The sequence below is a fragment of the Electrona antarctica genome, assembly GCF_951216825.1.
Source record: "Electrona antarctica genome assembly, chromosome: 15".
In the NCBI taxonomy this organism is placed as follows: domain Eukaryota; kingdom Metazoa; phylum Chordata; class Actinopteri; order Myctophiformes; family Myctophidae; genus Electrona; species Electrona antarctica.
Window position 1 is genome coordinate 42,660,472 of NC_136796.1, and position 27,847 is coordinate 42,688,318.

Consider the following 27,847-nt stretch of genomic DNA (forward strand, 5'->3'; position numbering starts at 1 on the left):
GCAAGGGATTTTTGTGCCCGGCTGCAATTTCGGTCAGTGAATTCAGGTGGTCTCGGTCGATTGTCTTCATGGGTTTGAGTCCGAAAAGACCAAAGAGAGGATGAACGAGAGTCTGAAGGCACGCCTCGACTTCCCCAACGTCATCGTACAGTCCCAGGCCGTGAGGAGCCTGGTGGCTGCCGTGCTAAAAGAGAAGGGTCCGGATGAAAGGGTCTCCTCCTCTCAGGGCGGCGGCGGCGGCGGGGCGACGTGGGAGGCGCTGTGGGAGCAGTGCTGCAGCGAGTGCGCTCCGGTGCGCTCCGGCTGCTGCGACGCGCTGGTCCTGCTGGTGGAGCAGGGCCACGCCGACCTCCAGCACGTCCTCGACGGCGCCCTCAACCACCTGCCGTCGGCCGGGAACGTCCAGGGGCTGATGAGGGTCATCGGCAGGCTGCTGCAGATGCAGGCGGACGGGAGGGACGCCACCGCCGGAGCCGCCACCACGCGCCGCGCCTGCCCGTCGTACTCCATCGGACGCAGCAACCCCCATCCGTACGTCACGGCGCTGGAGAACCGTCCGGACTGCTGGCCCGGCCTGCTGCCGGAGATTGACGACTACGTCCGGCGAGCCGCGGAGAGGGACGAGCCGGCCCACGTGGACATGCTGGCGCCCTTCCTGCGCTACGTGTACTGCCAGCCCGGGGGGCAGCAGGCCCAGCACGCGCCTCTCCGCCACGGCCTGCTCGGCGTGCTGCTGCCGCCGCAGGACGGCTGCTGGGGATGCGCGGACGGAAAGAGCCCGCCCTCGCGGGTATCGGAGAGCCTGCTGCGCTGCCTCTGCCAGATGGTTCCCTACATGCGGGTGGACAGCGTGGAGGCCGTGCTGGAGCTCCACGGGTACCTGTGGACGCTGCTGCCCTTCGTGGCGAGGGCGCGCGGGGAGAGCTGGCGGGGAGAGCGAGCCCGCCTGGCCCTGCAGCTGCTGTGCGCGTGTCACGTCGACCTCGAGTTGAGCGGCAGCTGCAGCGCCCCAGTCGGCCTGCTGCAGCGACTCCTGCCGAGCTGCAGAGAGGACCTGCCGGCGGGGGAGCTGCTGACGGGACTGTCTCTCCTCTTACTGGAGGCGTCGGCGCCTCAGCAGACTGGCCTGCTCACGCTGGCACTGAGTCTGGTCCCCGAGGAGGCGGAGCGGTGTCCCTGGGCCGCCCCCGTCCTGGTGCTCCCCCTCCTGCAGCTGCAGGCCTGCTCTGCCCTCACGGAGCCACTGGCGGACGCCCGGACTCACAGCCGCAACCACACCCTGGCCCACAGCCTGCTCCGCAGTGCCCAGAAGCCCACACACCGGAACACTCGGGACGGCGTGGGGCTCCCCTCCCCTCTCAGTCCGTGGTACAGCCGGGTACAGGTGGCCGTACAGGTGCTGCGGAGGGTGGTGGATGATCCATCCGCGGCCAGCGAGTGGCTCCTGTCGATCCCCTCGGCCCTGCGGTTCTCCGGCCAGCGGCCTCCGAAGGCCCTCAGCCTCATTGTGGCCCATCTCATCATCCGCGGCCAGGCAGGTGTCTGTAAGCTGGCCCTCGACACGGCCCAGGCCATAGCGCTGGCGGACCCCTCCCAGGCACCGTCTCTCCTGCCCGTCCTGTTGTTCAGACTGGGGAAGGAAAGCGATCCGGCCGTGTCCCACGCCGTTCTCTCCTCCCTGCCGAACCTCTGCACCCACAAGCTGTGTGTCCCCCAGGTGCTGCACGTTCTCCAGACCCTGGCCAGCACTCCCAAGCTGAGGGCCGTGACGATGCGCCTCATGACCGCACTGTGGGTCAAATATGACCGCGTGTACCCGGCGCTCCAGCGGGTGCTGCTGGGCCAGCAGGAGAAGTGGAGCGTGGCGGTGGGGAAGGACGTGCAGTGGGAACACATCCTGGCCAGGGCTGCCTGTATCAGGGATATCTGCACCGAGAGGCCGTACCAGCACGGAGCGGACATGCTGGCCGCCATAACGCACACTCTGAACCAGTGCAGCAGTCCTGGCATGGCCGGCCCCGCTGCCCTGGCCCTACAAGGACTGCAGCAGCTCTGCCGGGCCGAGGTAGTGGACATCGTCTCCTCATGGAGGGCCCTGGGGCCCAGGCTGAGCTGCGATTCGAGGCCCCTGGTTGTTAAGGCTGTAGCCGAGCTCCTGGCCCTGGTGCCCCAGCTAACCTCTAAGAGCGAGGCGTACGAGAAACTGAGAGAAGATGCGGCCAGCCTTCTCTGGGGCTACGCCCTGAGCAAGGAGTGTGAGGTGGCTAGCTGTGGTTACAGAGCGCTGTCGGCGTTCCATGAAGTTTCACACACAGTGTTGCATCTCCCGGAGCCGGCCAGGCCTGCAGCAAGGCATCCTGAAGATGAGGAGGACGAGAAGAGAGACAACGAGGAGGACCTGTCTGTCCCCGGTTTGTCGTACGTGAAGCTCCTTTCAATCACGCCGTCCCCTGTACTGCCGGCTTTGGAGGTGTTCCTAACATCACTGGTGAGGCAGGAGATGGAACAGATGCCTCGCGGGGTGTACCATGCCGCCCTGAGAGGGGCGAACCTGCGCTCCGATCAGGGGAAAACGGTGGCAGGAATCCCGTCGTTCCTGCTGAAGATGTACGAGAAGAACAAACAGCCTGGGCTCAAGCCTGGACTTGCAGACGGCCTCCTTCTCACCTACGAGCTGCCCGTGCAGACCGACCGCGACGGCAGGCCAGTCCCGGGCTTCCTCCTCAGCCGCAGCCGCAGCTATCAGCAGACGCTGACCGCCCTCGTCCACGAAGTGAACATTCAGCCGTCAGAGTGGCATCGTGCTCTCCTGCTGCCCCGGGCCTGGCAGGGCTTCATGGACAGGGCTTTTCATGCCGTGGTACAGGGTCGACGTGGAGAGCTCGAGATGCAGCAGAAGAGAGACGGCAAGGAGAGCCCTGAGGAACTGCAAAACAAACACCAACGTGCCTGGCTTTGGGCCAGAGACCACTTGACTGACGTCATGAAGTCCGCCGCAAAGGACAATCCAGCGGTGCAGGGCAACTCCATCCTGGCCCTGAGTGGACTGGCGGCCGTCGTAGCCAAATACGAGAGGGACCTCCCGCTGGGAAAAGACGGCGGTCTGGGGGTGGGACCAGAGACGGTCTCCACATCCGGCTGGTTGTCCACGGTGTTGGACACCCTGCTGGGTGTCATCAGCGGCAGCTACAACAAAACCAGAGGACAGGTCTTCCCGTGGCTCCAACATCGCTCCTACTCGGGTGAGAACACTGCAAGCCCCATCGCCCGTTCCTGCGCCGCCCTGGCACTGTCCCTGGTGGTACCCACGCTGGTCAGCTGGCACAGGGACGGTGTGGCAGAGGTGCTGGCCACGCTGCTGGCCAGCCTGCCCGGCCGAGCCACCGCTGGCGACTCCCAGGCTGTCCAGTTTCACTCGGGTCTGGCCCTGGGCATGGTGACGTCCAGCCTGCATCGGGAACGCCTCGGCGAGGTTCCGGCTCAGAAGGACACCGACATCCTCGTGAGTTGTTTGGATAGCCTGGAGTCCTGCTCCTTCGACGCCAGCCTTGAATACAATGCAGGCTGCGTCCTGGGCTTGGGGCTGGTACTGGGGGCCCTGTGCGACAACGGGCAGGCCGAACACGGGGGCCGCGTGACCCTCGTGCTGGACAAGCTGCTAGCCAGCCTACGGGGCAGCAGCGGACAGGGAGTCATGCCACGGGAGGTGTTGGCCTACGCTGTGGCATGCCTGTCCGTGTCGGCCTTCAGAGGAGGCCTCGTTGACGCCGACAAGGCCGAAGACGTGGTGAACACGCTGTACAGCGTGACCGAGGACAACCAGCAGACCGTAGGCTTCTCCCTGGCTTTGGGGTTGTTGGTCCACGGCCTGGCTGCCTGTGGTCACGGGAAGACGGAGGACTTCCACCCTCGTCTGCAGGCCGCTTGGATCCAGATCCTTCTGGCCGAGGGCTGTGGCACCATGCAGCGCCTGGCTGCCCTCAACGGCCTGGTCGCTCTGGTGGGATCCGAGAGCTACGTCACGCAGCTGAACACTGAAGCAGAGCAGTCGTCCCGGCAGCAAGGCAGGCTCAACGAGGTCATCAGGTCCGTGACTCAAATCGTAACGCTTTCAGGAGCCACTGGGCTGCAGTCCAACAGTGCCCGTCTGTTGGGACATCTGCATTCGGCCCATATGACCCGCGGTCGTAGCCACACGGCAGTCCCTCAGGACTTTGGGTATCTCCCAGAGAAGAGCGTCATCAGAGCTATAATGGACTATGTCACAGAGGCGGGTAAGAAAGGTCCAGAGTGTGCCCCTCCAGGGGTGGTGAACGCCGCCTTGGCGTCGCTGGCATCAGTGGGGGCCGGTTTCCAGTACCCGCCGGTAAACTGGAGCGCCGCCCTTTCGCCTCTCATGAGGCTCAACTTCGGACAGGCCGCGCGGTATCAGTGTGCGGCGCTGGCGGCGAGCCAAGTTCAGACGTCCCCGAGCGCGTCTCTCTTCCTGGGCTCGTGGCTCTCCCCTCCCCTTGTCCACGGCCTCGGCGACGAGACGCGGGGACGCCTGTACGAGACGCTGGCCACGTGGATGAGCCACGTGGCGGAGGACAAGCTCCGGGTGTTCCTGGAGACGCTGGGCGTGCAGCACTTCCAGGAGGAGCTGCGGGCGGCCGGTGGGGGCCAGCGTCGGGCCCTCTGCGTAGCGCTCCTCGGGGGCCTCGAGCGTGCCCTGGCGCTGCCCGACCCGCCCAGCCACTGCCGGGCAATCCTCCGCTCCACGGCGGAGAAGATCTTCGCCCTGCTGCCCGACGACGTACCGGACAGCCACGCGGAACTGTGCGAAGGGCTCGCCAGATGTCTGTCCACGCTGCCCGACGAGGACGTGAGCCGGATCACGCAGCTCACGGAGACCACCATGGAGAAGGGCTGCCTCCTTCTGACCCACCTCGTATCCCGGGGCAGAGTGCCCCTCAGACGCCTCAACGACGTCATAGCCGCCGTGCTCCGTGGTTGGCCGAGCCGACGTGTGGGCCGGCTCCTCCTCCACACCTTCTACCAATGCCGCCTGGCCACCACCGGCCCCGACACGGGGGTCTCCGAGCGCATGGAGTGGTTACTGGAGTTGATGGGCCACGCCAGAAACATCGTCTATGGCGCCACGGCCGTCACGTGCGACACCACGCGGGCCACGGACTTCCTGCTCCAGGTGTTTGCCGGAGCGGTGGCCGCGTGGGGAGACCACCACATGCCTCTCCTCCTGGGCACGGGAGACCACTGGCCCTCCCGGAAGCCCGAGTCGAAGCCTGCCTCTCTCCCTCAACTCGCCTGCGGAGAGGAGGCACTCGCCGACATCTCGCTGTCCCTCGCCGACACCTCGCTGTCCCTCACCGACACCTCGCTGTCCCTCACCGACACCTCGCTGTCCCTCGCCGACACCTCACTGTCCCTCGCCGACACCTCCCTGTCCCTCTGTCTGCTGGGACTGTCTCACAGTCTCCCACAGCTGCTCTCGACAGAACCCTGGAGCAGCCAGTCCAACAAAGACGCCAAAGTCGGCCACGCGTGCGAGTCTCGGTTCATAGACTGGCTCTTCAGCATGGCAGAAAGCCCGGAGGGCCGTCTGTCGCCGACATCCATCACCTCAATCAGAGCCGCCCTGCTGGCACTCAAGCCCTCCGCAGAGTTCAAGAAGAAAGCGGTGTGGACGAGAGCTTATGGCTGGTAGCCGGATGAAACCATATGCACCACGATAATGTTGGAAAAATCTACAAAGTGTGTGAACCGCAGATTTAGAAGGCATTTGTAGATTCGGGTTAATATTGGGTTAAAGGACCATATCAGTTACTACCTAGCAGATCTACATGCTCATAGCGCAGCTTGTAGATCTGCTAGGTGGCGGCAGTGGCTCAGGAGGTGGAGCAGCTGTCTTGTGCCCTGCAGGCTCCACCTGGTGTGTCCAAGTGTCCTTGAGCAAGACACTGAACTACGTTGGTGCTTTGTGTGGTTTCCTCCTCCGCCGGTGTGTGTGAATGGGTAAATGTGAAGTACCGTACATTGTAATGTAAGCGCTATATAAATGCAGTCCGTTTAGCGTTTACCATTCACAAGTACATTTGTCACTGTCTACATCGGTCACATTGTTAGTGTAACCCTAGCTTAAGTTTTTTAGATATTTGGGTCTTTTTCAATAACCATTACAGACTGTACGTGCTCTCCACAGAAGCCACTGTTATCTTGGGTGTTTTTCAATAACCATTACAGACTGTACATGCTCTCCCCAGAAGCCACTGTTACCCACCATAGTCAACAAAAAGCATTCAAAACAATAGATGTTTTTCTAACTCTGCTCCTTGTATTGTCTTTTGCAACCTCTCTTTTCTTTTTTGCGCATTTGATTATACAAGGCCATCGTCTATCTTCCGATATCTTTGCATGCACGCACGCACACACACACACACACACACACACACACACACACACACACACACGCCATAAATCCCTGTTGCCCAAAATGCCCCAAATGCCCAACATATACTAAAGAAAAAACGATAAGGCCAATCTACAAGTACAAGCTCACACTTTTGAATCTCACCCCTACTTCCCCAGATTGCAAAAAAACTAAAAACTAAAACTAATACTAAAAAACGAAATAAAACAACAACAAAAACGGTGAAAGCGAAGTACAAAAATATGCTAAATGCCTAAATTGTAAACTGTAGTATGATCAGTAGGGTGTTAATTTATATTTTTTAAAAAAACTAAAAGTTAGAACATGGAGATAAGAGATTTTCCGCTCGACGACGACGGTACCAGGTCACGGGGTTTTGAAACCTCGTGCCGCACGGACACAGAGACCACATTAACCAGGGGAAGGGTCATCATTGGTGAATGCTCCGATGGAGGCATCACTGGGCCGCTGCTGGATGATGTGTGCTTTTAACCCATTTTGACCTGAGATCAGATTCTAAAAATGTCTTCTACATCCTGACAGTTTTCTGAAAAAGCTATGTTTCTATGTCAGTCGTTCTTCGATTTAAAAGAAAATAGCAGACCTACAAGCTCGTAGCGCGCCACTCGGTGGCGCGCTATGAGCTTGTAGATCTGCTATTTTTGAGTGGTGCAAACCACTCCAACAACCTGCTTTGTCTGTATGTTTGTGTACCTGTGTACGTGCACAGGTGAGCATGGTCACTATGGTCACTGACATTACATCAGACCACAGCTTATCAGGCTATATAAGACCTTGCACCACTCAGTTCACACGGGTGTGATTTTTATTCAATAGCTAAAGCATAACATAACGCTAACACCAAAAAGGGATTCCCGCCCAAAATGGGTTAAAAGGTTGCGGTGTGCTGGGGTTGAGACTAAAAATAAACCTGACAGCCTCTCGTACATCCCTGTAAGCCATCTGCCCCCTTTTATAATTATCCCCATAACAACCACTCACTCCCATTTTCTGTTGTCTTTCCTACCCTTTTTTTTCCTACCCAGTTTTGCTTTTAAAAGATTCCATCTGCTCTCGTCGTCGCCACAGAGGACACACACAACACATGATGCCTGGAGAATTCCAGCCCTCCATTGTTTGCTTTATCATGTGACTCCAACATTTATCACTCCAGCCCAATTGGGCCTATTTGTTGTATTTATTACAGCATATGCAGTGTAATGGATTGTAAAATCAATCCTGATGGCAGTAAAAACAAGAAAGAAAGAGAGAAAGAGAGAAAAGAGGCATAACTTGGCAGTGTCTTAACGAATGGTCTGAGTAATCGCTGTCCATCTGTGCCTCTCTAATAAGTCGAACACCAACTGGGTGAAATTATGCCGCCGTTCAACAAGACATGTTTAAGACTTTCCAGCCTACAAAGCTGTACTGTATAATTTCAATAACAAATCATTAATAGGAGCTCCCCGCATGGCACAAATTTACCTTTACAGGGTCAGCCTGCATTTCAAGGACACTTCTATATGTATGTATCCACTTTAGCCATTATTTTACACTTTGGCTATTCAAGAATAGAGGATATACAAGCTCATATCGCGCCACATCTTGCCACTCGAAAGCTAGCTTGTACATCTGCTATTTATCTTAAATCTTGACATTGTTTTTTTTTTTGCAAAAATCTATATATACACACCGTAAACATATAGGCTATACAGTACGGTTATACAGTATATATATTTTAAAAGCGAACATTTTTAACTGAAATATTTGCTTCTGGGGGTCGATGAAACAAAACATTTTGAGATGGGCGGCCATTATGAATGTGGGGGTCCTTGACATGAAGAAGTTTGAGAACCACTGATATAGAAACATAACGTTTTTTCAGAAAACTGCCAGGATTTTTTAAGATTTCTTTTAGAATCGGCCTCAAGTCTCTGCAGCGACCCCAATTTACACCATGAAAAACCCTAACTCTCTCTCAGACTCGTCCATTTGGACCAACTGAAAGCAATTTCAGCCGAGCTGATGTGCACATAAGAGCATCCTGGTACACGTCCCAAATACCAAGGAAAGAGGGTGCCTTTTCCAACCGGTCTGGGGGAGGAGAACAGGGGCCCCGGATTTCTTGACATAATAGCCAGTGACAATGGCTTTATTTTTTCCGTTTTCCCTGTCCATTTTCCCCCCCCCCCCCCCCCCCCCCCCCCTCTCTCTCCGTGCTGCTCTCCCAACAAAAGGAGAGGAGTGACAGCGGCACACTCTCGGTGTCTCACCGTCGCCACGGTAACGTTCAGGGTCAGCAGTGTAGCAACCTTAACCCATTTAGGCCTGACGTCGACATTTAAGAAAAAATCTTCTAAATCCTCCAGTTTTCTGAAATAAATATTTTCACGATTTTTCAAAAATAGCAGACCTACAAGCTCGTAGCGCGCCACTCGGTGGCGTGCTATGAGCTTGTAGATCTGCTATTTTTCAATAGCTAAATTATAACATAATGTTTAAAACACCAAAAGGGGTTCCCGCCCCAAAATGGGTTAACCTACACTTAGAGATTTGCTCAGCGCAGCAGGCTCTGGAAAGCCAGTGGATTGTTGATCAGAAAGCTTTGGTTAAAAGACTGATTTTAGATGTTGGTTTTGCGAGGTTCTGCGACGCTTCGCATCTGCGACGCATTGTGAGCTTGTTCGTATATATTAGCCTCGGAAACCCAGACGTTTTTATTTCCAGGGAGGAAAAAAAAGTCTGGGTCCGAGTCCACTTCAATTCGGCATAGAGTAGCGCAAACATCACTCACTCTCTGCTGATTTCTGATCGTCTGCACCTTTGTTAAATTGACGCACACACGCACACCCGTACACACACACACTCCTCTCTCTCTCTGTCGCTCTAATGAATTAGTCTCATGTCCAGCAGCTGCGCACAGTTTCTGCCGGCGGATCCTGCCGGGAGCTGCCTATGCCATAGAAAGCATAGGTGAGCTCCAGGCTAGTATATATATAGGCCTGGTATTTCCGACATGCAACGCCATCATAGGTATATGGGGTGACTGTCTGGACGTCCCGGGTTTGACCATGATTGATTTCAAGCTGCCTGCCTCCCCGAGTCCCGCCACTGACATCTCAGGTGTTTTCAGTGATTACACTATAGATGGCGCTCTTTGCCAATTAACGCATGAATGATGCTAGGAGAGTAAGGGGACGGATATAAACCGGAAATATTGTGTGTTTGTGTTTATACGAGCACAGAATGCTCTCAGCTGATTGGCTGAGCATGGAATGTGACGTATGATGATGTATATGATGATAAGAGCGACGCTCACTTCACACAAGTGTGATTTTGTCCAGCACACGGGTTCTTTAAAAGTTCTATACCTTTGAGTAAAGATCAATCAGCTGTTGACCCTGATGAAGGCCCATGCAGGCCCAAACGTGTCGCTCGTTTGTTTTTGTAACCCTTCATTGTTTTTAAAATCGAATGAAATAAAGGGTCTTTCTACCTCAACTGCACAGAGCTGCCTTGGATCCTCTTGAGCCCATTTAGACCTGAGCTCCATTCTACAAAAGGTCTTCTAAATCAGGACAGTTTTCTGAAAAAAACCTCATGTTTCTATATGTGGTTTTCAAACTATTTCATGTCAAGGACCCCAAAGATTATATGTATTTGGCCGCCGACCCCCCATCTGATAATATGTTGTTCCAGCGACCTCCCAGAAGCAAAGATTTGAGTTTAAAAACGTTCGCCCTGAAAGAATATATATTCAAGATACACCACATTTTCACGATTTTTCAAAAATAGCAGATCTACAAACACTGGAAAAACTCTGGCGGTGGTGAAAGAATTAATACATGGCAATCAATGTGTTAAAGTAGCAAAAGTAGAAAGTACGCATGCAGAATGTCCCATTTCAAATGTATACCAAAAAATCACACCCGTGTGAACTGAGTGGTGCAACAGTGACGTCACACACTAACCATAGCAACCATGCTCCTTTTTTGAGTGCACATACACACACACACGGGTACTAACAAAGCCAGTTGTTGGAGTGGTTTGCACCACTCAAAAAGCCAGTTGTTGGAGTGGTTTGCACCACTCAAAAATAATATCACACTCGTCACTCGTGTGACACACACACAAACACACACGCACGCACACACACACACACACACACACACACACACACACACACACACACATTTGCCTGCGAGATATGTACTGTACTGTAACAACAACAGGTGTCAGGACTGTTTTATAGCTTTTTTTGGGGGTTGGGAGAAGACTTCAGCGGATAGACAGGCCGAGATTGGCCGAGACGGGGGAAAGGGGAGCAGTCATTTTGTGTTGCGTGATAACCTATTATATCCCTGCAGCTCCGGCCGCGCCGCTTATCAGTTCTGCAATGTAGACATTTAGCGGACTCTCTTATCCATGGTGACAAGTGCAAGATTGGAATAAACAGAATAAACATGAACCCTAGTCGACAAGCAACGGGTGTAAATAGTCGCACACTGAGAGTAGAGTGTGGAGGAGAGTGGAACGCTCTGCCTCGAAAGACACGAAGATACCTGGAGGTATAAGAAAAGGAACCTAGAGTCTGTCTAGAGAGCGAATGCTATCTATAAATCAGGGGTTCTCAAGCTATGGGTCGCGACCCCTTGAGGGGGGTCGCCAACTTAACATCGCCAACTTAACATACTCATATAGGCTTTAAATCAGTATAGAAGCCCAAGGAATGCGCACGCACGCACGCACGCACGCACGCACGCACGCACGCACGCACGCACACGCACACGCACACGCACATTATTTTGTTCAGAATGTACTTGCTACTTTAGTGGCTTATTTCCTGACATGTCAAAAGCAAATACAGAGCATTATGGTCGATTTAGGCCCTTATTTTATTTGTAACAGGGTGCAGGTAAAAAGCGACAACGTTTCGATGTGTCAATTACATCTTCGTCAGGTCATCATGACCTGACGAAGATGTAATTGACACATCGAAACGTTTTTTACCTGCACCCTGTTACAAATAAAATAAGGGCCTAAATCGTCTGAGCTGCTCCAGTGCCTTCTTGTTCGCATATATATGTCCTGCTCCTGAGATGCACCAGACTGGCCTGCTATCGGCTAGAGGCGCGGCTGGAACTCCCTTCTACAGAGCATTATGGTGTTGCTGTTTGTGTGTGCTCTTTATTATTTAGGGATATAGCCGTCAGTTTGTATTGGGTGATGGTGGGGTTTGACTGCACAAGGCCATGGGCTATTTGGTTGGGGGTGTTAGCGAGTGCTTGCTTGCCGAGCGGCTCGCACAGGCACGTACGTTGCCTCACAAGCCTCAGGATCTCACGGTCGACGTGCCCGGCCGCCATGATATTATCAAGTGATTTAAAAAAAGTTGTGCAATTCTTGTAAAAACTTTGCACGCATGCTGAACCTTGACTTAAACACAAACAAGTGCTTCTCTTCCCCATACTATCCTTGGGGGGAAAAAAGAAAACAATATAGCCGACGGTCACGGATAAGGCAGAGCACTCTGGGTATCGTAGTTGTCGGATGAAAACCTTGGATGTCCAATAATAATAATAATAATAATAATCGTGCCTTACGTAGTTGTTCTCAAACCTTTTCGTGCCAAGGACCCCTAGATTGATATATTTGGCCAAGGACTGAGACCAGATTCTACAAAATGTGTTATAAATCCTGACAATTTTCTGAAAAACCTGTGTTTCTATACAGTATGTCAGTGGTTTTCAAAATATTTAATGTAAAGGACCTCAGAAATTATATCTACAGTAATTGGCCGCTGACCCCCCCCATCTGAAAATAGAACCAGGGACGCCCCCCCCCCCCCCCCCCCCCCCAGATGCAAAGATAAAAAAAATTGCTTTGAAAGAATATATATTCAAAGATTTGCGCCACATTTCCACGATTTTTCTAAAAATAGCAGATCTATACAAGCTCGTAGCGCGGCACTCGGTGCCGCGCTACGAGCTTATAGATCTGATATTTTTCAATAGCTAAAGCATAACATAATGCTTAAAAACACCAAAAGGGTGCCCGTCCAGAATGGGTTACATTTTCCAAACACTTTATCTTGCGGGGTGATGCTACTGTACATCAACTACTTCTGCTGCATGAGGACGCCCTGGAAGTTACCCCCCCCCCCCCCCCCCCGTTGAGAAGCAGTGACTTGGTGTACTTTGCCACCACTGGGTATTATTAATGAGCAAGGTTTTAATTAGATGGACAGTACAGTGACATGATGATGAGAGAGGAACAAAGTCCCAGCTAGGATGATTAAATATGTGCATAGCGGGAAGTCCCAAAGGCAAGATCAGCATCCCGGCAGGGTTCCATTACAGCAGAATGGCATTAACTCAGCACCACTCCTCGTGTTCTGTTCTCCTTTACAACACTCTAGCGGCGCTAAAGTGGTTCCCAAACTGTTGTGCGTGCACCCCTTGTGGTGCGTGCACCCCTTGTGGTGCGTGCACCCCTTGTGGTGCGTGCACCCCTTGTGGTGAGTGCACCCCTTGTGGTGCGTGCACCCCTTGTGGTGAGTGCACCCCTTGTGGTGAGTGCACCCCTTGTGGTGCGTGCACCCCTTGTGGTGCGTGCACCCCTTGTGGTGCGTGCACCCCTTGTGGTGAGTGCACCCCTTGTGGTGAGTGCACCCCTTGTGGTGCGTGCACCCCTTGTGGGGTGTGGTGCGTGCACCCCTTGTGGTGCGTGCACCCCTTGTGGTGCGTGCACCCCTTGTGGTGAGTGCACCCCTTGTGGTGAGTGCACCCATTGTGGTGCGTGCACCCCTTGTGGTGAGTGCACCCCTTGTGGTGCGTGCACCCATTGTGGTGCGTGCACCCCTTGTGGTGGGTGCACCCCTTGTGGTGCGTTCACCCGGTGTCGTGTGGTATTTGAGTCTGGAGATGCTGTGTATGGATCTTGTTTCCCGGGGGGCGGGTTCAAACATTTTCTCTTTGACGCGTTGGTTTTGCCAACGGCTGATTCGGTCTGGCTTATTAGCCAGGCTAGTGCGTGCACCCCTTGTGGTGCGCGAGCGCCTTCTAATCTAGGGGGTCCGCGACATGAAAAGGCTAATGGTGGTGCTATATGGTTTTATTTTAAATATATTCGAACAAACAAAAAGGTAGGAGCGCACACCAGCAGTGGGGAGGTGCTGACCGCAGGAGATACAACTTTGACTAAGAAAGGAAAGAGGCCGCACAGCTCATAGTCACGATGCCATCAACTTTATTTTTCCAACGTTTCGGCAAACAGGTTCATGCCTTCTTCAGGGTATGATGAAGTAATGCAGAATATTAGCCTATGCTGCATATATGATGCCATATTCAGGTTCATATATGTGGATAAAAAGGTAATATATGTCTCTATATAGCTTATGCGATTTATATTTCCATGTGGGGGGTGCGTCAGCTATAGGTCGGGAGGTAACAGGGGATGCATGGCCAAAAAGGTTTGGGAACCGCTGTGTGGTGTAAAGTGTATTTTTTAACTTTACTGGAATATTTCCGATTTTCAGTAGGCTACCTTTACTTCTACTGCACTACAGTACAGTACGTCTCAGAGGTCAATATTATTGTACTTTTTACTATAATTATTTGAAAACCTTATAGTATCGCGCTACGAGCTTGTAGATCTTTTTAAACCGTGAACCGTGTGGCGCAAATCTTTGACTATATATTCTTTGTTTTAAACTCAAATCTTTGCTTCTGGGGGAGTCCCTGGAACAACATATTTTCAGATGGTCGGCGGCCGATTACATATAGTTCTGGTGGTCCTTGACGTGAAATAGTTTAAGAACCACTGACATAGAAACATAGCTATTTTCAAATGGCCCAAATGTATATAGGGCTGAAGTGGTTAATGCATGTTTTGTAATGATAATAATCAAAATCTACAGTAACTAGTAAATACATGTTTTCAAATATTTGTAGTGGGGTACAGTATTTGGATCCGAGATGTATAGTGGAGTACAGGTAAAAAAGTATTGGAATTAGTCGAGAAAAGTACAAATACTGCAAAAGTGTATACATAGGCTACTTAAGCACAGTACTTAAGTCAATGTACTTAGATACTTTTCCACCACGGCCAAATCAATCCGTGGCCCCAAGGTTAGAAGTGAATTAATGTGAGGATTATATGCTCACCATGCTGTTCATGACTCCTGATGGGATTTAAACCAAGCGATTGATCGTCTGGGACATCGTTGCTGACAGGCAGAAACCTTTTATACGTTGTTGCATCTTCCCTTCGTTTATTTATTTATTTTTCATATATCCTTTTTCATGTTGTTGATTGATCATGAAAAAAGGAACATGCTCTGAAATTAAATGCGCCGCGGGTTTCCCCCCGTGGGCTCCCGATACAGAGAAGGTCAAGAAGAACCATTGCTGTATTTTATATATATATATATTACATTGGAAATAGCCTATATAATAATAATATTATAATAATAATGGTTAAAGTATAACACCCCGAACGCCCAGGGTTATTTAACCCATTTTGACCTGAGATCAGATTCTATAAATGTCTTCTACATCCTGACAGTTTTCTGAAAAAGCTACGTTTCTATGTCAGTGGTTCTTCGATTTTTCAAAAATAGCAGACCTACAAGCTCGTAGCGCGCCACTCGGTGGCGCGCTATGAGCTTGTAGATCTGCTATTTTTCAATAGCTAAAGCACAACATAATGCTAACACCAAAAGGGGTTCCCGCCCAAAATGGCATAATATAATCTCTGGCAATTTCCACACTGGCTGACACTGCATCTGTCAGCCTCACCATCGTGTCTACTGATGAGAGTCTGTACATGCACATCCACTATATTGCTGTGTGGATAGATTGTACATTGATATTTAATCTAGATGACTATATGCAATATCTATTAAAATGGAATATAGTCATTCCAAGTGCAGATGGCCTGCAGGCCAGATTTAATACAAGTCTATCTATCTATCTATCTATCTATCTACAGTATCTATCTACAGTATCTATCTACAGTATCTATCTATCTACAGTATCTATCTATCTATCTATCTATCTATCTATCTATCTATCTATCTATCTCTATCCGACCATCCATCCGTCCGTCCGTCCGTCTACCTGTCTGTCTGTGTACAAATGTCGACCTACGGGTCCATTTGGTTACATGTCTACACCGTCTGAGGTACAAATAGATACATTAACACCAAGGATTTAACTGTGTTTTCGCTTTTCAAGGGAGAGATGGGGGGGGGGGGGGGGGGGGGGGAAACTGAAGTGTTTGTATCTTTGCCCCACCATGGATGTCTGTCTGTCTGTCCTGAATGAATGAATGTGATTGTCAGATATAACGGGTGGGGAACAGTGAGATCCCTTTATGATTTGCCACCAGCAGGACGACTGACGCGAGGCAATGGAAACCACAATTATTTTATTATCCCGCTGCTTCCACAAAGCCCGCTGTGAGATAAAAAACAAAACAAATCGATGCCTATGCTATCAAGGAGGAGGAGGGATTAGATTTAAAAAGCTGCAGCCTATTTGGATGGCTGGTTCTCAAGAAAGGGATCTGCCATAGAATGGACTTGGACTAAGCCCGGCGTTTACTCAAAATCAATTGCTGGTGCGAGGAGGCTTATGACTCAGTATAAGGCAAGTGGATCAACTGATCAGTGCCAATGCCCGTCTATCAACTTACTGGATGCGTGGAGATGCACGTATCACAGCAATTTAACCCATTCTGCACGGGAACACCTTTTGGTGTTTCAATGTGTTACCACGGTGGGATTGTAGATCGGCTGTTTGTCAGTAATAAAACCTTAAAAATGACATACTGGACATGAGGCAGACTTGCAGGTGAAAGATAATAACTGAAGAAAAGAAAAACTCAAACAACAAAACATAACTTGAACAGAGAGGTACTGGTGTCAACCTCTCCCCATGGCAGCCCCTTCTCTACTGAACCATTTCCCCTTTATATAGACTCCTGACTCCACCCCTGGCTAAGCAGTCAGCAAATCACAAAGCATTTAGAAACACCCGAGATGCTCCCAATAAAGCAATCAATCAGAGCTCTCTTCAGTTATCTCTTATGTTATACTTTAGCTATTGAAAAATAGCAGATCTACAAGCTCATAGCGCGGCACCGAGTGCCGCGCTATGAACTTGTAGATCTGCTATTTTTGAAAAATCGTGAAAATGTGCCTCAAAGTGAACATTTTAACTCAAATCTTTGCTTCTGGGGAGGTCCCTGCAGGAACAACATATTTTCAGATGATGGGCGGAGGCATATTACATGCCAATTTTTGGGGTCCTTGATATTAAATATCGAGCACCACTGATACAGAAACATAAGGTTTTTTCATTTCATTTTTTATTTTATTTGAAAATGTCAAAAAGTGGGTCTAAAAAGTAGGCACCCTGGGTCGCCATTTTGAAAGATTAAAAGGGCACATAATGTGTCAAGACGGTAGGCTATTAGTCCCACTGTACCATTGTTCCCAAGTAGGCTACGATTGGTCTGATGTCGCGCATTACAACTATATAAGCCTAACGCTAACCTCCCAAAAATAGAACTCTAACCTCACAAAAGACTATGCGTAACAATAAACTCACAAAATAAACTATACCTTAGCCCTTACTTTCACCCTAAACTCACAAAAAACAATGCCTAACCCTCACCTCACACCAATAACAACAATTGTTTTGTTGGACTAATTGGGACCTGGCTGGAGCCTGCAGGGACTAATGGGCAGCTGCCATGTTGAGATAATTATGTTAGTTCACTTTTCACTTAGACCAGGGGTTCTCAACGTTTTTGGCCGGGGACCCCCAAAAATGCTTTGGCAACGTCTCGGGACCCCCGCCCCGCCCCCTCCCGACCCCCAATATAAATTGACTGCTACAATAACCTTAAACCATTTTGGGCGGGAACCCCTTTTGGTGTTGCATTGTTATAATTTAGCTATTTAAAAATAGCAGATCTACAAGCTCATAGCGCGCCACCGAGTGGCGCGCTACGAGCTTGTAGGTCTGCTATTTTTGAAAAATCGTGAAAAATAAATTAAAAAAAATAATCTTTTTTTTTTTTTTTTATATATATAATTTGGGGACCCCCCAAAATAATTTGGCGACCCCCCGAGGGGTCGCGACCCACGGGTTGAGAACCCCTGACTTAGACTACGGCTACAGAAACTCTCCTTTATGCACAGCTCAAATGTTAAGAAAAACAGACTAAAGAACTCGTTTGTACATCAGTCTGTCTTGCTTCTAAACCAACATCATTAAACCAGTGGATATGTTCTCGTTCCTGATTGTTTCTGTGATTTTGGTCCTGTGATGTCTACCATTTTGTAATGTATGTCTATGTCTTGTCTGTTTCTTGAACGGTGACGTCATGGACGCAAAACACATTTCAGTGCAAGCTGACAATAAAGTTGTATCGTAACGTATCGTAAGTCTCTTTGGCATGTGCATTTGTGCATTGTGCAATGAATGTTTTTAGCCAAAATGTGCCAGATATATAAGCTCGGAAAAACACTTTTCGGCGCGGGGGTCTCCGCATGTCCGTGCGGGGGTCCGCGCAGGGTCCCCAGAGGTCCGCGCGGGGGTCCCCGCAGAGGTCCGCGCGGTACCATTCCACCAGGTCTGCTCATGTCACGGCAGAGTTCCACCGTTCTGCCGTTTAGACGAGAGAGCTGCGACAACTCCGTTCACTTTATTCATGCATAGCATTCATGGAGCCACATGGGCCACTTGTTGTCTGCACTCCCTCTCTATAAAGAGCTGGTCTGAGGTCTGCGTTATGCGCTGCCTGTCTCGCTCAGCAAGATGGCGGGCAGTTAATGGTCAATTTTGGGCGCTGTATTTTGCCCGTAAACCTCAAGTTTAACGGGCATATACAGTTAATATACGGTAATATACAGGTGTGATGGTACAATTCGGGAGTTTACCGGAGTTTGTTGGAAAGTTTAACGGGAGTTTCCTGTAATATACACATCCGTATTCCATGCTTTTTGCGCAGTTCCCGTTGTGTTGTTGTTATCAAACTACTATCGTGGTTCTACAGCGATTCCTACGTGGATTTCATTGATTATAACGTAGGACATTGCGGCCATGCAAAAACGATTGTGTCCGTGGATTATATTTTACCGCAAATTGTCGGTATATATAATGAATTACGTTTTGGGGTGCAAAACGCACCGTATTACGGTATTAGCATCTCTGAAAGAGTCATTCAGTCAAAGTAATTTACCCTGCGAGCATTATTCCCACATTTTACAATAATCTACAAACAAACAACATTACAGGCCTAATCAGCTAATTTGCAGTCACTTGTCCTCCATTAAAGGAGCAGTGGTGGGTGCCCATGTGTTTGGGATTGATTGTGGCAAAATTAATTAAGACAAATCAGTAGAGAAATAGGTAGGGAAAGGATTTGTTCTTGCAAAAAACCAAGGAGCATTCTGGTCTGTTAACAGCCTTAAGCTACGTTCACACCTACGAAGCTAGAAAAATAACTAGCTTCCTTGGTGTGAACGCGGCATTACAGGCCTCTGACCGGGCCAGACTCTATATTTTTGGGCATGCCTAACAAAGAACTCCATTTATGGGCATAAAAGGGGACACAACAACTACACATCACTTCTGACATCACTGCATGGACTCCATATTTGGGCATGCCTGACAAAGAGAACTCGGTATATGGGTTCTTCCCACCGACTTCTGACATCATTCTGACATTCTGCACATCTGCATAGACTCCATATCCATGTAACTCGAGAACCGTTCAACCCCCCGACTTCAAATTCGACTCACGCGTTCCACACCCCCACAGGGAGTTCAGTGCCCGGTGTCGAGTCGGTCGGACCCACGGTTGTCCAGAACCACCCCAAAAAAAGGGGTGGCCCTGGACAGGGCCACTGCTCAGCGTCCATATATGGAGCTGGCCTGTTCTGACACGCTACGAGCTTGTAGGTCTGCTATTTTTGAAAAATCGTGAAAATGTAGTGCAAATGTTTGAATATATATTCTTTCAGAGCGAACGTTTTTAACTCAAATCTTTGCTTCTGGGGAGGTCCCTGGAACAACATATTTTCAGATGGGGGTCGGCGGCCAAATACATTATATTTTTGGGGGTCCTTGACGTGAATATGGTTGAGAACGACTGACATAGAAACATCGTTTTTTTTTCAGAAAACTGTCAGGATTTAGAAGACATGTTTTAAGAATCGTCCCCTTTTGGTGTTAGCATTATGTTATGCTTTAGCTATTGAAAAATAGCAGATCTACAAGCTCATAGCGCACCACCGAGTGGCGCGCTACGAGCTTGTAGGTCTGCTATTTTTGAAAAATCGAAGAACGACTGACATAGAAACATAGCTTTTTCAGAAAACTGTCAGGATGTAGAAGACATTTTTAGAATCTGATCTCAGGTCACAATGGGTTGAAGTGGTTAAACCACTGGTCCACGTGTGGAGCTGAGGAGATGGAACCCATAGGAGATGCCTGGTGGTGATAATAAAAACATGGCTGTTTTCATCCAGGCGTTGGAAGGCAAATCTCTGGCTAATTACACATAGATAGAAAATAATTACGGCTTTCAACCAACGGGGCAGACTTAAAAAAGAAGAAGACGCGATGGTAAACGAACAACAGCTGCTGCATCCGCTCTTCATGTGACGACCCTAACAGCTTGCTTATAATGTTTAGACTTTTAGACCTGTGTAACGGTCCATATGGTTCCAGTTGTCCACCCATCAGAGTTACACACCTGTAAGGGTCCATATATGGTTCCAGTTGTACACCCATCAGAGTTACAGACCTGTAAGGGTACATTTGGTTCCTAAACCCACCTATCAATCATTTAGCTTTATCGGACTGGACCCCACTTTGAGAACCATTTACTCTACCCAAGATGATTTTTTTCCAAAGATGAGGTCACATTATACCTAATTATACCACAGGTCGTTTCGAGGAAGCAATCTGATTGGTTGAAACAGCCTTCTAGCCGTGGGTTAAACCAGCACCATTCACCACCTAATCAAAACAAAGAATTCAGCTGCTCTGTTCTCCCAGAGCGCTAGCAAACTCGGTGGCTAGGCTAGCTAGTTTCTTGGGACATTTGTGGTCGTAGTGACTACATCTGTCATTAAAAAAATATATTCTTTCAGCGATTTTCTTAGTTTTAAGGGTAACTGTTGTATAATTGCAATATTACACGAGAGGGTGTGGGTTAACGTGATTATTGCCACTTCAGTGATGCTTGCGGAACTCGACTTCGTCTCGTTCCTCACCGCATCCCTGTCGTGGCAATAATCACGTTAACCCACACCCTCTCGTGTAATATTGCTTAATTAACACGAGGCCTGCCAGGAACATAGACACGTAGAATAGCGTACGGTGACACACCCGGAAAAGCCGTTTTAACAGCGATGTATTATTTAATGCATGTTTTAATACGATCGTATTAAAAGCTATACCGTTCGTTAGCTCTGTTATGCTTCTGAGCCAATGGCCGCGGCCATTTTGAAGATGCGCGCGCATCCACTTACATTGCCTGCTCTGTTTTCAGACGGCTTTATCTCCAGAAGCGACATTGCAGGGGTCGCTTTGTCCCAGACAAGCATTTTCAACGGCCTGTAGCAGGCGCTGTGATACTCGCGGTCCACTTTTTCCACCACCGACCGAGAGAACAAGCACCAGCTTCGTCAACACACACGGAATGGTTTCATAGTAAAATGCGATTACGGATATTTGGCTCTTCAAAGTAAGTGTCACGCGCGATAAAACCCTGGCAGGACGCGGCGGAGGGATTGAATAATGGTAGCGGTCAAACGGTTAAAGCAGTTTGTGGTGGAGTGTCGAAAGATTGTTACAAAATGACAATCAGAAAATGTGATTATTATTATCGTGGCCGGGAAGCCTTCCGTCACACCATCCATAACCCATTTAGGCCTGACCTCAAAATTAAAAAAAAAATCTTCTATATCCTCCAGTTTTCTGAAATAAATATTTTCACGATTTTTCAAAAATAGCAGACCTACAAGCTCGTAGCGCGCCACTCGGTGGCGCGCTATGAGCTTGTAGATCTGCTATTTTTCAATAGCTAAATTATAACATAATGTTTAAAACACCAAAAGGGGTTCCCGCCCAAAATATAATCTCCGGATAATCTCCACTCACCCCTCCCACTCCTTGTCAATAGAGGAACAGACTCTTGAGGACAATGCACAATTATCGCCTCTTTACTTTGGAGTTTTGAGAGAGCAGAGAGAGAGAGAGAGAGAGAGAGAGAGAGAGGGAGGGGGGCGTGCGCACACAGACAGAGACAGAGAGAGAGAGTTGTTAGTGTCCACAAATATTGACTGCTCCGTCCACAATGGCGGCAATAGCATGGATTCTATTTGGAAGCAGCAAATTGCCCGTCACCCATAACAAGTCCCAATGCAGTGTTAATGATCAAGACTGACTGTCTGCCCCTCCCTCTCACTTCACTAATGCCATCCGGCCCTCCTCCACGTCTCCACAGCTCTGTGCTGGGAGAGATCCAAGCACGCACGCACGCACGCACGCACGCACGCACGCACGCACGCACGCACGCACGCACGCACGCACGCACGCACGCACACAAGACTTACGATGGTTTCCCGTGATATGCAGCCTGCTTTCCCGTTCTCATTTCCTGACCGTCGGGGCAGAAACCTTGTATCTCCATAATATTTCCAGTTATGATTTCAATTTATTTCTTATTTCATGAACTTTATTTTTCAAATGAATTAGGTTTCGCTGTTTTTTTTATAATTCAACCAATGCAAAGTATACCAAACAAGAGCTTGTGACTAAATAATAACTATACATCTGATCTATCGGAAAACACAAGTTCTCTTTTTTACATTTCCTGAAAAGCAACGTGTTGTCCATATACAAGGTTTCCTGCCGGACCGACGACGGCAACGATTTGCAAAATTCACATCCCCACTTGCTGAACATCAAACCCCTTTGAGTCACTCCTTTAATTACACCTTTGTACGGATCAAGACTAATTAACCCATTCTGGACGGGAACCCCTTTCGGTGTTTCAACTAAGCATTATGTTATACTTTAGCTATTGAAAAATAGCAGATCTACAAGCTTGTAGGTCTGCTATTTTTGAAAAATCGTGAAAATGCGGCACAAATCTTTGAATATATATTCTTTCAGAGCGAACTTTTTTTTTAAAATTTCGACGTCAGGTCTAAATTGATTAAATCTGGATTCCTCCCTCCCTGCGTTCCTTCTTTCATTCTCCCCGTGTCTCCCTCTTGCTCCTCTCCGGTCTGAATATCAAACCAGATGTATCGTTGCTCACCAACTGGACACCATTCTACCTTTGCTCTCGCTGCGTGAACAGACACTCACATATTCCTATGGGGTGTTACGGCGTATTATAGACAGTGATGGAGAAAAAGTACTGACATTTCTTACTTAAAAGTATAAGTATAAGAAATAGATCGGCTATTTTCAAATGGCCGAAACGTATAGGGTGAAGTCAAGTGGTTACTGTATGTCTTGTAATACTAATCAAAATATACAAAGTAACTCAAGTTTTCAAATAAATAGTGGAGTAAAAGTAAAAGTACTGGAAATTGGAGAGAGAGAGAGAGAGAGAGAGAGAGAGAGAGAGAGAGAGAGAGAGAGAGAGAGAGAGAGAGAGAGAGAGAGAGAGAGAGAGAGAGAGAGACTGCATGGGGGCTGCTTTAGTCTCCAAAACAATGGCATGCAAACAAACACAGCGGTTATCAGCTCATCTTGAGCAGACGGGAGGCTCTGGCACTGTAGGAGCTGTGGGCTGTGGTCAAACAGAGGCACACACGCACACACGCACACACACAGACACACACACACGTACACACACACATACACACAAAACCACACAAAACCAAAATATGAGCCCTCTGCTGCTGTGTCAAGTGACAAGAACGCATTATCTCCCAACCGCCATGAGAGCACGAGGCCTCGGTGGAATATAAAGCTCTCTATATCGCGGTCAAATATTTGCTAAGTGGGACAATATGGCACTTGATTGAACAGGGCGCGGTGCGCGCTGCCGTACATCGCTGGTCCTCTTACGCCCTGCCCCATGTGTGACATAACCTCAATGGAACGGAAAACCAAACCGTGCAGTTTGGAGAGATCTGGGTTCAACGCTGAATAATAATAAGACCAGTGGGTTCATTTGGAACAAGGAGTTTTGTATAAGGGTCAAATGTGACTGCGTGCACTCTACGAGTTACAGACCTGTAGTCCAGTAAATAAAGTAAAAAGATCCTCTCAGGTTGGACAAGGTTGGAATCTTTTGTTTCTCAACTGATTCTGACAGGACATTAGGTCTACTAGCCAGGATAAAAAAACTCTACCCTAATCTGCTCACTGCTAATACCCTAAATTTGCCTTAATCCAAGATGGCCCTATTGATAACCTATTATAAAGGCAATATTTTCTAAATTTCATTATGCTTTAAGTAGCATGTGACGTGTCAAACTAGGGGGTTTTCATGATTCTGAATCCATTCCAAGCATTAGTTTTGCATGAAAAACAATTCTTTGGACTACATTTGGCCATAGCCACTCACCCAAATGTCCCCAGAATATGCTGACCTCATCACATTTGTGATGACGGCTATGGCCGTTTTTAGCCCAAGGAGTGTTTTTTTGTGCAAAACTAATGCTTGGAATGGATTCAGAATGATTAGGGTAGATTTTCTATCGGCTAGTAGACCTAATGTCCTGTCAGAATCAGGTGAGACACAAAATAATCCAATTTTGTCCAACCTCTGCCATTTAATTATTGGACTACTGTAAGGGTTCATTTGGTTCCATCTGTGCTGCAGCTCACAAAGGTTTGTAGATCAGCTATTTTCGGGGGCCGACGTCTGAACATCAAATCGATCTCAACTGGCAATTGCTACACAACGGGGTTGGACAGCGTGGGCCATAAAGAGAGTGTTTGAGCAACCAATCAGAGCTGCAGCTGGAACAGATCCATCGACTGGGCTGACTTATCTCTCCCCAGCACATCTAACTCATTAGCAGCTTTCCCCTGGGAGGGAGACAGTGGTGGTAAATGGTGCATTTATATAGCGCCTTTTATCCAATGCGCTTTACATAGATTGTGTATTACATTCACCCATTCATACACCGATGGCAGGCGGAAACCATGCAAGGCACCAACCTGCACCTCAGGAGCAATTAGGGGTTCAGTGTCTTGCTCAAGGACACTTGGACACTAACTCTGGGGGAGCCCGGGTTCGAGCAGGCGACCTTGCGGTTACCATCCGGCCACTCTACCCCTGAGCCACCGCCGCTCACGCATGGCCACTACGTTGTCATAATATTGTTATCTGTCGAGTCCAAAACCTTTACTTTTTTTATTTTTTTAAATAACTCAAATGGTGATGCCGAGGCCTTGTGAGCTTGTACATCATGCTATTTGCACTAATTGTGTGTATTTAAAGGCAGGGGTATAGGTGATTTTCTTAAAATATGTGGGCACGGAAATATGTGACCAAATATGACTGAGCGAATGCCATTGGATTTGTTTTTGAATTTTCGTTTTTTTAATGTCATAGCTTCAAATCGACATATTGGTCGTTCAGTTTGACCCACCGGTTTCGGAGATATGGCTTATAGAGTAATGTCTTGCAGAGAAACAGCGAGTTGAGAAAACAGGCTTGAAAGGTTCACTTCTGTGGACTCTAACATTACACCTATAGCTACATGGTTAAGCATTTATTTCATATTTACATGTCGATTTCAGCTCTGACACTTATTATTTCAGACATGCTCTAGTATGTGAAGAGTCTGCCTGTGATATTAACTCATTTTGGGAAAAGCTGGAATTTGCGCGATGGCAGGCTCTCAGTCAAATCTGGTCACATATGATCACACCCGGATTGTTGCCTCCCCATGGCTCCCTGTTCACTTACAGCAGGGGTTCTCAACGTTTTTGGAGGATGCTTTGGCAGTGTCTCGGGACCCCCTGCCCCGCCCCGCCCCCTCCCGACCACCAATATAAATTGACTGCTACAATAACCTTAATAATAGAGACAATACACCATAAATAAATACTGAAACCAGATAATCATTAGGGAAGGTGTATATGTGTACTATACGTATGTAAACTCTTCATTTCCATTTTCCAGCCATTCAGTTAAAAAAAAAAAAAAAAAAAAGTTCTTTTTTTTTAAATAATTTAGGGACCCCCCAAAAAGCTGACTTACAGGATTCAGTTTAAGATTTGGTTTAAGTCAAATTTTGAATACAGGCCTCTAAGTATTACTTATTTTACCACTGCACCAAACCCCATTCACGATGCAAATGAGTCTGCATTACATCCAACACTAATGATCTAAATTGCGTGGAGATGCTGCTTCTCGAGGCATGGCAACAGCATTCCTATCCTGCGGTCCCAATTAAACCATTCTGAACGGGAACCCTTTAAGCATTATGTTATACTTTAGCTATTGAAAAATAGCAGATCTACAAGCTCATAGCGCGGCACCGAGTGCCGCGCTACGAGCTTGTAGGTCTGCTATTTTTTGGGAAATCGTGAAAATGTGGCGCAAATCTTTGAATATATATTCTTTCAGAGCACACATTTTTAATTCAAATCTTTGCTTCTGGGGGGTCCCTCCCTGGAACAACATATTTTCAGATGGGGGTCGGCGGCCAAATACGGATATTTTTGGCGGTCCTTGACATGAACATGTTTGAGAACGACTGACATAGAAACATAGGTTTTTCTGAAAACTGTCAGGATTTAGAAGACATTATTTTGTAGAATCGTCCTCAGGTCTAAATGGGTTAAACCAATTGGGCCAATTGAGAGAAGCTAATATCTAGATTGGTCTTTGTTTAATGAGGCTGAACTAAAAAAAGGGGGCCCGGCTTCAGGAGATGTACCACAGGCCAGCCATTCCACACGACCTTTCCTGGATAAGCGCCCACTCGAAAATCTCAAAATTATCACGACCATTTTAACCACCTATAATCCATTTATATGTTGATTATTCAAAAACAGCAGATCTACACGCGCACTGGGAGCTGGTTCATCTGCTATTTTTGAACACTTTTGAAAGTCATTGAAAATGTTTTGAATAATTTTGCTTTTTTTTTTTTACAAAACACTAATCTTGTCTTCTCCTGCGGTCCCAATTAAACCATTCTGAACGGGAACCCTTTAAGCATTGTGTTATACTTTAGCTATTGAAAAATAGCAGATCTACAAGCTCATAGCGCGGCACCGAGTGCCGCGCTACAAGCTTGTAGGTCTGCTATTTTTTGGAAAATCGTGAAAATGTGGCGCAAATCTTTGACTATATATTCTTTCAGAGCACACATTTTTAATTCAAATCTTGTCTTCTGGGGGGTCCCTCCCTGGCATGACACATTTTCAGATGGGGGGGTCTGTCCTTGGCCAATTTGCATATTAATTTGGGGGCTTCTTGACATGAAAAGGTTTGAGAAGGACTGGACCTTTAGAACTCTAAGCTGTTCTCAAACTAAAAAGACTCTCATAGTGAGGATCAGAGGACAGAGGGTGAGGAAAACACAACGCGCGCAGATCAGATGTAAAAGATAGAAGAGGCCGGCACAGCGGTGCTCTTGGCAGGCGGTGATTTAACCTGTTTAGGCCTGAGGACGATTCTACAGTTTTCTGAAAAACTCATGTTTCTATGTCAGTCGTTATCAACATTTTCATGTCAAGGGCCCCAAAAAATATATGTATTTGGCCGCCGACCCCCATCTGAAAATATGTATAGTTCCAGGGACCCCCCCCCCCCCCCCCCCCCCCCAGAAGCAAAGATTTGAGTTAAAAATGTTCGCTCTGAAAGAATATATATTCAATGATTTGTGCCACATTTTGTCGATTAAAAAAAAATAGCAGACCTACCAAGCTCATAGCGCGGCACTCGGTGCCGCGCTATGAGCTTGTAGATCTGCTATTTTTCAATAGCTAAAAGTATAACATAATGCTTAAAACACCAAAAGGGGGTTCTCGCCCAAAATGGGTTAAAAATGAAAATCACTCCAGCAGTCCCGTGAGCGCGAGCCGCGCAGCACGCTACTGTCACCGTCTCTCCGTTCCAGCTTGAAGATCACCCTTTGAGTTCCCGCTCGCAACGTAATAATAAGGCACAAGACAATCAAGTATAGACACGTGCAAAATACTTTGACCCAGCCGGGGTGGATGACAACATTTCCAACACCGTGTATTTGTCTCTGTTTTTAAATAACTTATAAATTCTTTCTTTTAAAGGCGCCTTGACTTTTAATGAGGCAAGACAGTGGATTGGAGGGGGAGAGAGAGAGAGAGAGAGAGAGAGAGAGAGAGAGAGAGAGAGCGAGAGAGAGAGAGACACGTTTGGTCATGGTCATTT

The 27,847-nt window shown here is 48.2% G+C and overlaps 2 protein-coding genes across 2 annotated transcripts in view; one reads left to right on the top strand and one right to left on the bottom strand.

Annotated features, from left to right (window-relative positions):
* trappc9 (trafficking protein particle complex subunit 9) overlaps positions 1-27,847 on the bottom strand; it is a 493,006-nt gene that overhangs the window by 16,011 nt on the left and 449,148 nt on the right.
* Positions 101-5,707, top strand: LOC306938643 (focadhesin-like; the record flags this gene model as incomplete). Its single annotated transcript, XM_079522905.1, has 1 exon — positions 101-5,707. One exon carries the CDS (start codon positions 101-103, stop codon positions 5,705-5,707), a length of 5,607 nt encoding a protein of 1,868 aa, XP_079379031.1.